The 13906-nt window shown below is 42.4% G+C and overlaps 1 protein-coding gene across 7 annotated transcripts; it reads right to left on the bottom strand.

Annotated features, from left to right (window-relative positions):
• Positions 1-905: 905 nt before the first annotated feature.
• On the bottom strand, positions 906-13658 carry LRRC34 (leucine rich repeat containing 34). Of its 7 annotated transcripts, none has more exons than XM_065674599.1 (11): positions 13488-13655; positions 10516-10637; positions 9500-9624; positions 9292-9356; positions 8429-8512; positions 6743-6871; positions 5281-5376; positions 3236-3390; positions 2986-3141; positions 1460-1586; positions 906-1186 (listed from the first exon to the last, which is right to left on the bottom strand). In XM_065674599.1, the coding sequence occupies exons 1-11, from the start codon at positions 13503-13505 to the stop codon at positions 983-985; spliced, it is 1281 nt and encodes a 426-aa protein (XP_065530671.1). In that variant the 5' UTR covers positions 13506-13655; the 3' UTR covers positions 906-982. The 7 variants fall into 7 exon arrangements, with proteins under 7 accessions (XP_065530671.1, XP_065530675.1, XP_065530676.1 ...); XM_065674603.1 differs by lacking the exon at positions 13488-13655 and adding an exon at positions 11215-11557 and having other exon boundaries at positions 9500-9514; XM_065674604.1 differs by lacking the exon at positions 13488-13655 and adding an exon at positions 11215-11557 and having other exon boundaries at positions 9500-9514; positions 10516-10634.
• Positions 13659-13906: the final 248 nt, after the last annotated feature.

The following is a 13906-nucleotide window of genomic DNA, read 5'->3' as shown; positions in this document are numbered from 1 at the left end:
GCCTTATAGTGGCTTAATAATTAAGTTAATTTAACTTCAGTTAAAAAAAGGTTATTCTTGAAAAGAGATCAAAAGCACCATTACTAAGTAAAAGGAGAGTGTATGTAGAGCACAGTAGCAACAGATTTATCCAAACCTTCCTGTTTCAGCAGGAACCTTCTGCAATAGATCTGATTTGCTATCAAGTAAAGCTGCTGTCCAGGAGTAGTCCTGGGTGTAAGTTTTTGTCAGCTTGATCTGCCTGGCTGTACTCCAACCTGCAGAGATGCAATAACATTATATATGGGTTCTCCCAGCTATACGGAAACCCAACTGCAGAGATCACAGCCCAGGAAGGGCAACAACAGCTCTTCACCTGCAGCAGCCCCGTGGGCAGGACACTCCACTCATGCTCTGCAACTGCTCCGATCCAGCCTCTGCATCTTTTCTAAAGAAGAAGCATTTGATCAAAATCCTGGTCTGAGAAGGTCATCTAAATAGAGCAGAGTAGTTCAGCTGCCGAGAGTTCACTTCATGCCTCTGCACTGCCGCAGTCTAAACCTTTCACATGCCTCTGGGCAGTGACTGGTTTACTCTCCATTACTGTTAATGATACCTAATGTCACTCTTGGTGCACTGCTGTGGTGAAAATACTTTCCTCTGAGTATGTCATTTCACTAAATTTCTCACCTAGGAACTCTGGAACTACAGGCAGTCATGGTAACACAAAGAAGATAGTGTGCAATAGAAATGATTGCAGCAGAAATAATGCATTTTCATATTAATAGGCTCTTAATACATTGGCTGTTATTTATCAACAAATTTTAAAGTCATTGGTTCAATATTTTATCTCTAATGCCATTTTGAGCAGGTTTAGATTCTTTCCAGACTAAAGACCCTGAAGAAACAACATGCAGCGAGTCTGATACTGATACAATCTTGTTTACTAGAAACCAGATAGGAAAAGCTGAAGCATACTGAATGCTTCAAACCGCTACCTCACTCACAAGTATTCTGAAACAGCTGCAATTGCCAGACTGGCATTAGCATCCTTTTTTGTCACCGCCCAATAACTTGGTGTCCAGTAGTAATGCTTCTGCAGGCCATGGGAGAGCTCTGCAAGGTAAATGTGCCCGTCCACTTCATAAGGCTCCACGTCTGTGCAATTAAGTTTCAGGCGGCCCATCTGAATTAATTCTGAAAATGCCTGAAATGAGTAAAACCAAGAATGAGACACAGAATATTCTCCTTTAACTGCAGTGAAGTCTTTAGAAGGTAACACACAAGAGAGTACTTGATTATTTCAGTATGCTGATGTCCAGTGAGTCTCATTACAGCACCACCATAATTATCTAAATAAACCCCACAGTTAATCAAGTATCTTGCTCACTAATTGCTGCAGTTTTCACAAGGACCGTAAACATGAACTAGGACAAACAAACTCCAACCCTCTTAGAAGAGTTCAGAAGCAAGCACTTACCCTACAGGTGGCTTCATCAAATTTGTTCCCCCAGATGTAAATACAGGAAAGTTCTGTGTTTGTTTTCATTGCGTCTGAAAGCGCTACAAGTCCTTTGCCACTTACATTGTTGCTTGCTATAGACAACCTAAACCAGAGAAAATGGTTGTGCAAATGTGTGCTAAACCACAGAATTCCCATCTCTTGGTCAAAACTAAGAGCTTAACTACGATTTATTCTTATTTTATATTTTATTGTTACATATTATTATATATCTGATGAGTATATTGAAATTCTACATTTGTTATTAGTAAGTATTTATTTGTATCAAGGCCAGTCCTACTATAAAATCTTTCCCATGTTCCTAAAGGCAGTTTGGACTATGGACTTGCACTATTTCTCAGGTCATTTCCATGACTGGTGCAGCCAGAACAGGTTGTTTACTTCATAGCTCTTCAGTCTCAGTGACTGACTGCATGGTGGCCAGGTCTCATCTCTCCTCTGCCTTGAAGCCCAAGCGCTGGCATTTCTCCAGGCTAAGCTTTGATCTTTGCGCAGTGGCAGTTATTTTTATATGAGTGAACCTGGAAGGCTTTCAGAGGCACCTAGCAGCCACCACCTCCTCAGTCTGCTACTTAAAACTAATGGCTTCAGGTAACGCCTTTGATCAGCTTTTACATCCTGCCGGTGCATGGTTTAATGCGGGCTACAAAATACACCCTGATGGAGAGATTACAGCTCTTTCAGGCTCACCCGGAAGCTAACTTAGAGGATTTTCTTAAGTGTGGAAGGTAAGAATCAACAAATATAGTGCCTTATCCCTGCATGGAATCTTATTATCTTAAAATTCTGAAGGCTGTACAGCTCCTGCTTGGTTTTGGTTGTGCACCACAGGGACCTATGCTTTGAACATGCAAAAAGAACTAACAAGATCTAATTGCCTCCCCCCGCCACACAGCCCTCAGAATGACTGTAAAAGCTGTGAATCACATGTAAGATGAACTACTACAAAGCTGAGCCAAACATTAGCCCCAAAAAGCCCTGAATAGAAGAAAAGGTGTCTGTTAGGCCACACAGCAGTGGATACAAGATATAAAAAAAGCAAGTACAAGGAAAGATAAAGTGAGTTGAGAGTAGTCCTGGCAGTGCAGGAAAGTAAACACAAAGCATCAGCATGTGGGGCTGAACAGCATGTCTTGGCCTTGAGTTTTACTCCTTTAGCTCAGTTACCAAACACAAGCCTCTCTTGTGCTGTACAAAATGCATTAGTATCTCCTGCCTGGCCTCCAGCTGAAGGGCCCTAAGAGGACCTGTGGCTCACTTCCAGCATAGGTCTCAGGGCATCTCTCGTAGGAGGAAAAACCTATCCTATCTATCCATCACAGTTTTTTCACCCCAAGAAGGAAAAATGGACCAAAAAGTTTGGAACTTCCTGACTTTTCCATTTTGATCAACATCAAAGCACATAGCTTTGATGTCAGCTCAGACACTGCAAAGCCCAAGTTCCTTACACCTGCAGATTCTGGGGAAGTTGTGTAAATACTAACGCCTTAAGAGTCCTATTGTACAAAGCCAAGGCCTCACTCAGGTAGATGGCTCCATCATCTTCTATTCGGTTTGCATTAAGACCTAGGATTTGCAGGGTCTGGTTCCATTTTAGCAGTTTTCCCAGAAATTTTACACCATCACTGGTTATTTTATTACTGGAAGAGAGAGACACACACTTTTTTCTTAAAACAGTGCTAAGAAAATGAGTTTCTAATGTTAGTCAGGGCTGTGTCACTTAGTAACTCTTACCAGGCAAGATCAAGGTATCTCAGGCTGGAGTTTTCATACAAAGCTTCACACAGTCTCTCCACACCAAAGTTTTTCATTTCATGCTTGCACAAGTGTAGTTCCACAAGAGAAGAGTTATTTTTCAGCATCAGAGCTAGATGAACTGTGGTCTCTTCCTAAGAACACACACTCTGTTTTATTAAGCTGTACTTTAAGAAAAAATACAGTCTTGTTTCAGTAAAAAGGAGATTCACAACTACCAGAAAGATTTCACAGAATCACAGAATAGTTTGGGTTGGAAGGGACCTTAAAGCTCATCCAGTTCCATTCCCCCTGCCATGGTCAGGGACACCTTCCACTACAACAGGTTTTTCTAAGCCCTGTCCAACCTGACCTTGAACACTGCCAGGGGATGGGGCAGCCACAGCTTCTCTGGGCAGCCTGTGCCAGTGTCTCACCAGCCTCATAGTGAGGAACTTCTGAATATCTAAATCTCCCCTCTGACAGTTTAAAGCCAGCCACAATTGTCGTATTCCTACATGCCTTGTAAAAAGCCCCTCTCCAGATTTCTTTGTAGGCCCCCTTTAGGAACTGGAAGGCTGCTCTAAGGTCCCCCCTGAGATTTCTATTCTCTGAACAAGCCCAGCTCTCTCAGGCTGTCAGTTTGGTCATCAGTAGTGTTCCATTGTTGTGTATTGTATTAAAAATAGCTGGGAAACAATATATTAGGATTATACTGAAATAAATAAATAAAATACCAGAAAGATATATGCACATTGATAGTACTATGTACATCCCTGCAGATACCAAAAGCATCAGTGTTTGAACCATTACGTCTAATTAGTTTTCCTTCCACTCATTGCTCTTAAACTGAATGTTTGAGTCAGTCCTCACTAGCATTAAAAGTACTTTGTCATGATGCTAATCTATTATTTCATCAAAAGAAATAGGATTGCTACAAGAAAAATACACCTTCCGCCATTGTAAGACTCAGTTCATTTTGAACTAGTTGAGTTTTGGTAAGAAAATAATGAGTGAATACTTTGAGCCAAAAATGAGGGGACAACCTAGAGGCCTCAGAAAACCACAGAGCTGAAGGTAGGAACAGTGGCTAGTAGAATCTCACAGGTACAGACCATGCCCTTACCGGTATATATTTTCAGCAGCAGTATTTTAAATTGACTTCTAAAACTGGGGTTAGGTAGATCAAGCCCCGTCTTAGTAGAAAAGAAACAACTAAAATCTGCTTCAACTGTGGGAATTTTGAAAGATCTGGCCTTCACAACAGTTTAATTTCGTTATCCTGCCAGCAAGAAAATACTGTCCATAGCATAGACACCCGAGAATTGCTGCCAGTCTGGTGAAACCACCACTACAAGCAGCTTTACAGCCAGGACTTCAGCAGGACAAGCAAGGAGCAGAAGCTGTATGCCTGCAAGCAAATGCCCCAGAGCTCTGTGAATCTGTACTTGCAGATTTTCTTTTCAGTGCTTGATTGCCCCGGAAGGATTGTGTCTTCCTTTTGGCTAACAAATGCATAGTAGGTTTTACATTGATGAGGTGCATTCATTTGTTAAATTTGTGCTTCAAGTTCATGCAGTAAAACAACCACACATTCCAGTGATTATGGCATATTGTTAAAGTATGCCTTTCTTCTTTAAGCTGCGGGTATTGCACAGCTGAGATAAACAGCCGTCTTTTGTTCTTCCTCTCATTTCCTGCTGAACACCGTTTCTCCCCACTTGCTGAACTATACATGAAACTCCCCACACTGCAACAGCAGAAGGAATTCTTGGTTCTCCAATATCAAGCCCTTTCCATTAGCTCATGATTTAACAAAAGTGTATGTACCAAGAAAGCAATTTTTTTTAACAATTAACCTTCTAGTTAGACCGGGGCAGCCTGTGACTGCACAAAACTTGGCACAGAAAGAGAGAATTTCTGCATCAATTTACTTCACTTTGTAAGGAAACAGAGAGAGCCATGCAGTTCAGACATACATAAAGGCATCAGTACTGACTTTCCTATGCTTCCGTCTGAGCTGAAACTACAGTCTGCTTACATACCTCTTGGCTGAAGAGTAAAGGACGATTTAGGTTTATTGCTTTGACTGATTTGTTCTGATTCAGGGCTGATGCTGTTGCTATTAGACACTGCACACCCTGGAAATAAAAATAAACTCTTTAGAGAAAACCTATTTGATGTATAAATCTAACTAACAAATTATTGCAACTTCCTAGAATTGATTGTCAGAAGATCAAAAACATCAAATGGGCTCAGATTAGAAATACTGTTAGTTCTGCCTCCATACACTCTGGAGAGATACAAATGCAGTTGGCAACTGCTTACAGACACACAGTGTGTTTTCTGATAATACCAGTGCCAACTCCCTATGGAATAATAGAGTGAAATTCATCTAAGTAGTGCAAATGACCAGGAAATTTGGCAACTCAGAAAATAAAAAGCAAGAATAATGCATCTCAAAGATACTCGTCCGTTTAATTGATCCTCTATTTTGGTTTTCCTAATTTATGAAGCAAAACCAGCTTGTGTGTTTTGCCTGAAGTCTATGGTGAAAGTTTTAGCTAACATTTATCTACTAGGTAAATTCACACTAAATGTGAATAATGTGGTACAAAGAATACAGTCTAGAATACAGGCCAATTTGGATTTTTTTTATTTCCTTCTAGTTTGCTCACTAATTTATATTTGTGCTACTTTTCAGTTAGGCTGGTCTGCACCCAAAGCCACTTCATTCTAAACCAACTCTCTATGAACTCCCTACCAAGCATAAACACATTAAGCTTTCAAATAAATCCTATACTGGCTACACTTCCTTTATGTATTTGTAACATCCTGCACACTTCCTGAGGTATTCCACCTTCTAGTTTAGGAGCAAATTCTGTAATTCCAGGAAACAAATATAGGTTTTTAAAAGCTACCCACAGGCTTTTTACTGGCTAGAGCACCCTGTTTAATCCATGGAGCCATTCCCATCCTCACGACTCTCCCTGCTCACCGACTCCAGGAGACATCAGGTTATCTAGGATCAAATCGGGCTCATTTTGAGCAGCCTTTCAACTCAATTCGGCACTGTTGTGCTTATGTCCTTTAGGGATTGAAGCCTGATAGGAGCAACAGAGCTATGGGACTGGGCTACTTTCAGGTGCACTGCATACTTCAGAAGGAAAAGAGCCTCCAGGGAGTAAGAAGTCCTTCCTTCAACATGACTTACACAGGACTTAGGCAGCACAACAAAAATGAACAGCAGAAACAAATCTCAGAATATGTGAAAGCCAAGCAGTTGAATCCCCAGGACATAGTGTCTCATATATATCATCAGTTGTGACTTCTCAGGTGTATGCAACATGCTTTTCCAAGTACACACTGCAATATTATATACTGCTACCACAAAAGGTAAAAATCAATGTCAACAGATGGCACTTCCCCTTAATTAAGTAGTGCAGAACCTTTGTAATATCCTTGAAAGACTTAGGTCATTGCTGATAATTTCACTGGGTTACTCACTATATCACAGTCTCCAAGATCCAACTTCTCCAAGGTTGAATTAATTTGTAGCATTGAAGCAAAGAACATCCCACCTTTCTCTCCTATTTTGTTCCCAGTCATTCTCATATGCAGAAGAGTTTTATTCCCCTAAACAAAATAAAAATAGGGGACAGGAAAAAAATCAATGCCTTTGAAGTGGCCTCAAAAACAACACTGTCCTTTCCCCTGTGAATCCTGCTGGTTGTCACACAAAGACAAAACAACACTCCAGAAGAATCGTGTTTAAGTGATAACACTGACTAAGCAGTTGGCTCACGCTTTCCTCAGTGGAATGAAATGCATGAGAGTCTGGAAGCAAAACTCAAGTCTTTGAGAACTTTTGTTTCCCCTCAAGTTGACAAATCTCACACTCATGAAATTAATCCTGCCTAAATAAATCTGCCTGAATTGGCATCTGAAATGTAAATTACATCAAAACTGATTTAAATCAAGAATATAATCTGCTTTATTTTTCATGATCTTTTAAAGCACATGACCAGTCGAAGCTCAGTGAAGCCAGTCACCTTCAGCAGGACTACTTAGTAGAGTCAAACCAATGTGTAAGTCTTCGCAGGACTGGAGGCGTCACCGGCAATATAAAGTTCTGATCAGAGGTCTAGAAAAGTCAGCATCTTTCCCCTCACCCTCCACAGAATTTCAATGGATGTAAAACAGCTATTCAACTGTTATAGCCCAAAATGCAATGCAGAGTAGCTTTGTATTTTTATTTCCTTTATAATCACTTATGACCAGAGATTACGGTTGAGGAAGAGATTACAAACCAAGTAGTTCTGTGAGCAGCAGAACTAATGAAGCCCATTTTCATACAGGTTTGATGTCTTCCACATGTCCCCAGCACACCTTCACCTGATGTAGTACCTCACTACAGCATCTCCTTCCTTCTCCCTCCCTCAATAACAGCCTATCTTCACCCCCAGACCTCCCTGCCTGGCCCAGTGCAGCAGGAACCCATGCAGCCCAGGGTTCCTGCCTGCTCAGCAAACCCAGCAAGTGCTGCTGGGGCTGCACAAAGAGCTTTGGTGGCTGCTTGCAAGCCTAGTATGATCTACTGTACAACCTTAGTGCTTTGGTGGCCTGTCAAATTTAGCTGAAATCGGTTTAGAGTTCAAAGCCTGTGAAGGAGGAAGAAAGAGCTCACGTGAGTCTCATTTCACAAACACAACAAATCATGCACACAAGCCTCATTTCCTTGGGAAGCCACATTAAAAATAACAAACTTGTTTTTATGATGCTGCTGCAAGGCAAAGGTTTGAAAACACGTCTAAGCCATTTTGTATCCAGACAAATACTGACATCAAGGTACAGGTAAACATAATGCAATTCTTTTTCTTTTAAAGGAAGAAACTGATGGCACTGTATCTCCCACAGCAGAGCATTTTTCACTTGGAAAAGTCCAGCTGTGATAGCTGTGATAATTAAGTGTTAATGGCAGCACAGTGCAACTTCCTCAGGTGTGAAACCTGATTTCTGAAGTTTGCCTTGAGAAAACAAGCAGTCCCTGTGATACAGCGAACCACTGAATGGACAGAAGACAGAGGGCCCCTTCAGCCAGCTCTGATGTTGGCAGGACAGCTAGCACAGTTCATCAAAAGCAAAAATATCAAACGAGATACCATTGTTTAAGTCTGCCAGGCAAATACTCACATGGAGCGCTTTTGCTATCAGCTCTGCTCCACTTGTGCCAATATTATTAAACATCAGGTTCAGGTACCGCAGAGAGGAGTTTTCCTGAGGAACAAACAAATCAGAAAGCAATCAGACTCCTTTCCAGAGCAAGCCTGCAGTTTTCAAAGAGGATATATGCATCACACATGTACTTAAAACCTCTGACCTTTACTGCATTTCAGACAGCCCCTGATTTGGAGAAGTAGTTAAAGAATGCCAAAGTGTGTCAGATGGTGAAGAGAAGGCAGAAAAACACGAAGCATGTAAAAACATGTCCTCAGGGCGCTTACAGAAACCACTTGCAAACCCAAGTGCATGACCAAAGGAGGCAGGGGGTCAAGCTCACATGCAGACCTTCAGGCACTTGGCAAACTTCATGGCACACCCTGAGCTCCAGGAACACAGGCACCAAGTGATAACTCACCATTTTCCACCTCTATTGCAGTGCTTATAATGACAAAAAGGCAGCATTAAAGTTTCCTATGTTTAGGCCTACAAAAAGGTTAACAGGTGATAAGTATCTAAAACAAAGGCCCCGGGACATTTGACACTTCCATTACCTCCTTTGTTAAACTGAACTGTAAGCCTAAAAGCCCCACAATTTATTCAACCTTTCTTTCTTTTGGACACCTTAGCCAGATGTCCAAGGATGTTCTACCAGAAATGAAAAATCTCCCCAGAGAATACAGTCTGAGATTTTCGTAGGACGGATTTGGATGTGAAAGGAAAAAGTACCGGAATTTTGCCAAACAATTGCATTCTTGTCTCCAGTACAGCACATTCAAATATTATCATAGCCAAATAAATTGCAAGTTGCTGAAAAAGAAATATCACTTTGGCACCTGAAGGAATGTTGCCATGGTCTTTGCTCCAGCATCAGTCAATATATTGTACCTAAGATCCAAACCTGAAAAAGATGAATGAAGAATGTGACAGATGTATATCTACAATTAACTGATCTCTGAAAAAAATAAACCCCAACAACCCAGACTGCTTAAGTTCTCTTATACTAGCACAGCAATGTTTAAATGTATGTTAAAAAAAGCTTACCTGTGACAAACGCAGCTGTACGTAAGACAGAGACAAGAACTTGAAGACTGTCATCTGTAACTCTCTGCGCAGGCACTAGATGACTATTTCCAGCTATTTTTAATGTGAACCCTTTTGCCCATATGCTGAAACATAAAAATGTAAGCACATGGGGAGAAGTAGAGTGCTACAGATAAATGAATTCTCTCTCCAGATAAAAGTGTATCCAGGCTTGCCCTCCCTTGATGTGTTTCATGCAGTTAGCTGCTACCGCAACCTTTGGTAATGCCATAGCAGACAACGTGATTCAGGCTGTACTTCAGCACTGGCCTTTCTGATAATCTGAAGACACTGCACAGCTGCTTAGCACACATGCACAAAAAGCAGGAAGAAGCAAGATGAGGGGAAGGCAGATGGAAATAGACTATCCTGGAGATTACCTCATTATCTCCTATTTACTTGTTCCTTTTCCTTTATTTACCCTATCCCGGCCTCAGGATCAAAACCTAACACAAACCATTTCACCATGCTGTATTTTCTCAGGTTTTCTCTACAAAGGTAAATTAACTTCGACCCCAGGAGCATCCATGAGAGGAAGCCCTATCTAGACACATAATGAGAGAGAATTTTGGTAGTTAATAACTTGGCAGGATTCAGAGACATTTTAGGGAAGCATTACCAGTTGGAAGCTAACTGTATGCAGCTGAGGCTTTTAAAACAGGAGTGAGACAAAAGGAAGGGAGTTAGAATGACTAGACACTGGGTTTGGCTTCTTTAAGGGACACAAAGGCACCATCCTGTACATTTTTCACTTTTTTGATTTCACTGCTTGTAAAGCTGCCCAGAAGGGATATATAGCTACAAACTTCTGCCAAAATGATGTCAAGCTGAGTCAAACCAGAACTTCAGCAGTAAATGCTAAATATGATTTGTGTTTCAGCCTGAAACTGCATGAACTTTCTCACTATTCAACTCCTTGTCCTGCTGTCTTAAGACTTTCAGAAGCATCTGAAACACACTGTTCGTTATTTCCTTACATTTCATCATTTTTATCAGCTTCTCGAAGCACATGAGCAATGAAAGGGTTTTCAGGTTGGCCCAAGTTTTGGCAGACCAGCACATAGTGTTGGTGAAGATCTGGACAAACTGACATGACCTGCTGGAAAACAAAACAAAGCGTTATTGCATCGTTACTGCAGCCTAGCAACATCACCATAGACCCAGGTGCTGGGCTTTGTATAACAATGAAACTGGGCTTGGTCTGAAAAAGGTTACAACTACCGGTATGCAGCACATGAATAACAGATTCAAACAGACGAGAAAATAGTCAGGAAAAAAATGTGGGTTTGTGGATGTGTTTCTGAAGCCATCCCAAGGAATCTGAGCTAACAGAATTAGTATTCATGCAGGCAGGAGCTTTGCTTCCTGTAAAGCAGCGAGCCCCGACATCCGCAGACCTACCTGAGCAATTCGCACCAGCGCCCCCTCCCTGCGCCAACACACGGTGACCAGCGCACAGGCGAGCCAGCCTGCCCCAACCTTAACAATGTTTGGTAATGAAGCCTGTTTCCAAGGACGGTGTCACAGGCCCTCCAGGAGGGAGCTGGCAAAGGCAGACAGATTCAGCCCAGGGCCCTGGCATGACGCCCCATCACCACCCTTCCCCTCCCCACTGTGGAGAGTGGCCGCACGTGTGGTGCCTGGCCCCTGCATGGAGGGGAGCTTCATCAACTCACCCCCAGAGTATTTACTCAGCCGTCTGCCCTCAGTCTCCAAGGAGCCTTTGCGAAGTTTCCGTGGTTGCATAGATTAGCAGTTACTTCAAAGGTGTCTGTACTGGCCCTTTCCACCAAATAAACCCTTCTCATGACTTCACTACTGCCCTTGTACACAGCAGAGAGTAAGCTAGGACTGCACACTCTCCTGTCCCATAGTGTGTGGGGCTCACACCCAAGTACTGAGCTTGGAGCCAATAAGGAAAACACCCTTGTGCAACACCTGAATTGGAGTGGGAAGCCCAGCATGAGTCTATCCCCATGGTGCTTGCTCAGTTCTTCCTTCCCATCTTGGTGGCACCTGGAAACCATTCATCTCTGAAAACATGAATGGCTGAAACCCAGAATGGCTACAGCTGCAGAGAAAAGGGTATTGAGTGGGAGATGGCTGTCAGCTGCCTCTTGACCTCTATTTTCTCCTATCATTCCTTAAATGCCAGCTGACAGATTTCTTCTATCCAGGCATAGGGTCTCTCCCTTCGCACATCTTGCTCTTTTGCTATTGGCAACAGTACAATTTTGAGGATTGTCAAATATCGGATTCACTGGCATCTGTCTGGCTCAGAAACCACTGTCACAGAAGAAGGTGCCACCTTTCTCCAGCAGGACTCTCCCAGTTTTACCATCAGCATAGCTGAAGAAATGTCAGTGTTTGTAAATACGGCCCTTGAAGACGCAAGGAGATTGCTTTGTCCAGCTCCCTTGACTTCACAGTTCACCCTCTGAATTTGGCTGTTGGGATACTTCCGAATGCACTTGTAAGAAATACCACTGTATTGCTTTTACAGCCTTTTAAGTACAGCTTGCGTGATAATAAAAGACAAAGGGGAAGCTGGCACATAGACAGGAAATTTCAGCTGAAACTCATTGTAGTCAGAGCGATAAAAGGGCTAGAACAAGGCTTGATACTTGAAACCAAGCTCCCCAAGGTGGGGGACGGACGGATGGTCGGACGAGTTTGGCCACTATACCATAAGAGCATATGTGTAAATAAGGAGAAGAGTCTCCTGAACTAGAGTAGTGGGAAATGTAAACAGGGGCAGGACTTCACGTGAGTAACTTAGGCGCTTCAGATAGGCGGTAAACCTCTGAGTACCTAACCAGCGGGGAAACAAGGGAGGGACTTTGCGGTTGGGAGTAGGGATTAAAAGGTGGCCGTAAGCAGGGTGCACTCTCCTCACTGGGGCACCTGTTTTTGTGAAAACACTTCATAGATTTCTGCTTTGCTGTTGAGTCTGACCTGAGTCTTTGAGGACACTTCCTACAGTCCTCACATGAAGGGATTCAAAGATACGGTCCTGCTGTATGTATTGCGAGATTTGATCAAAGAACACAAAACAGGTTCTTGCAGGGGCACAGCTTCAGACTAGAACCAGTCCCTAAATGCTGAATTCTGTCAGTACTTATTTAGCATGGGAAGATCCCTGAGTACTGGTGATTTTCCTTTTTTTAATCTTCTGGAATTAGAAATACAGAGCAGAGATGGCTGAATCTCTGTAGAGCCAAGAGGCCGGTGCAGGGGGCAGTCACTGGCCCAAAGCTGATTCTGTTGGTTTTGAGGATGATACACAAGAAATACCAGTGAATAAAGTGCCAGAGAATGAAGCTCTTTCTCCCACATGTGTCACACAGAGGATATTTTTCATAATGATTTATCCAACAGTAACTGTGAACAGCCTTGCCAGGGGTCTTGAGTCTAGAATATCTGGAAGAGCCGCATATGGGGAAGAACCTGATTGTAAGCATCCCCAGACGTAAATTGCCTGAGGCATATGAAGGTCCCCTACTTGGATCAGAATCACATACAAAATATATGCAAAGAATTGGGGGAGATGAAATCTCCTCTGAGTTTAGATTTAAGTAATAATCCCCTCTCATGTAGTTTGCAGCAAGCTGCAGTCTCTTTGTCAGCTCAGGCTTTACAAAACAAACTTGCATGAAATTCCAGTGCAGCTCGGTGGATACCTCTTATCACATTGAACTGCTTGGCCTTTCTGACAATCATCTCAAGTGTCTGCCTAAAGAAAGAGTAAACCTCAAAAAAAAACAAAAACCCCAAAATCAAGGAAATTTACCTCCAGAAAAATAGATTTGAAAGTTTTCCCAAGGAGCTTTGTCATATTGCTAATTCAGAAATAACAGCTCTAAAGTACAAAATATAATCAGTGTCATCACAGAAGAGGGAGGCTTTTTGACAAACCTAGTTAAGCCACTTTTAGCTTTTAATAACTTACCCTCCATTCCTCCTTCATTGTAACACTGCCAGAAGCTTGCTGTGCTGGATCTGTCTCATAACCTCCTGCACAAGCTTCCCCCAGGTTTGAAGAATCTCACTGAAATCAGACTGCTCAAACTGCTCACAGGCTGGAGAAGTCCCCACACCAGATCTGCTGCTGGTCGTCCCTTTCCTGCATTTGTATAAGTGATAATTCCCTTGCTGGTATTCCTAAAGGAACATGCACTATGAAAAACCTGGAAGTATTGGCCCTGGATGACAATCAGATACAGGAGTTATTTGGTCCTTTTGTTTTAATTGATATTTTATTGATACCTCCCTTTTGCAAAATCTAAGTTCTTCATTACAGCTGTGTGCCATCTTTCTTTACTGCAGTGAGAAGGCATGTACCACCCGGTATGCACCTGAGCCTGGGTT

This window comes from Lathamus discolor, chromosome 3 (genome assembly GCF_037157495.1).
Source record: "Lathamus discolor isolate bLatDis1 chromosome 3, bLatDis1.hap1, whole genome shotgun sequence".
Lineage (NCBI taxonomy): Eukaryota > Metazoa > Chordata > Aves > Psittaciformes > Psittacidae > Lathamus > Lathamus discolor.
This window is presented reverse-complemented; position numbering and strand designations above follow the sequence as displayed.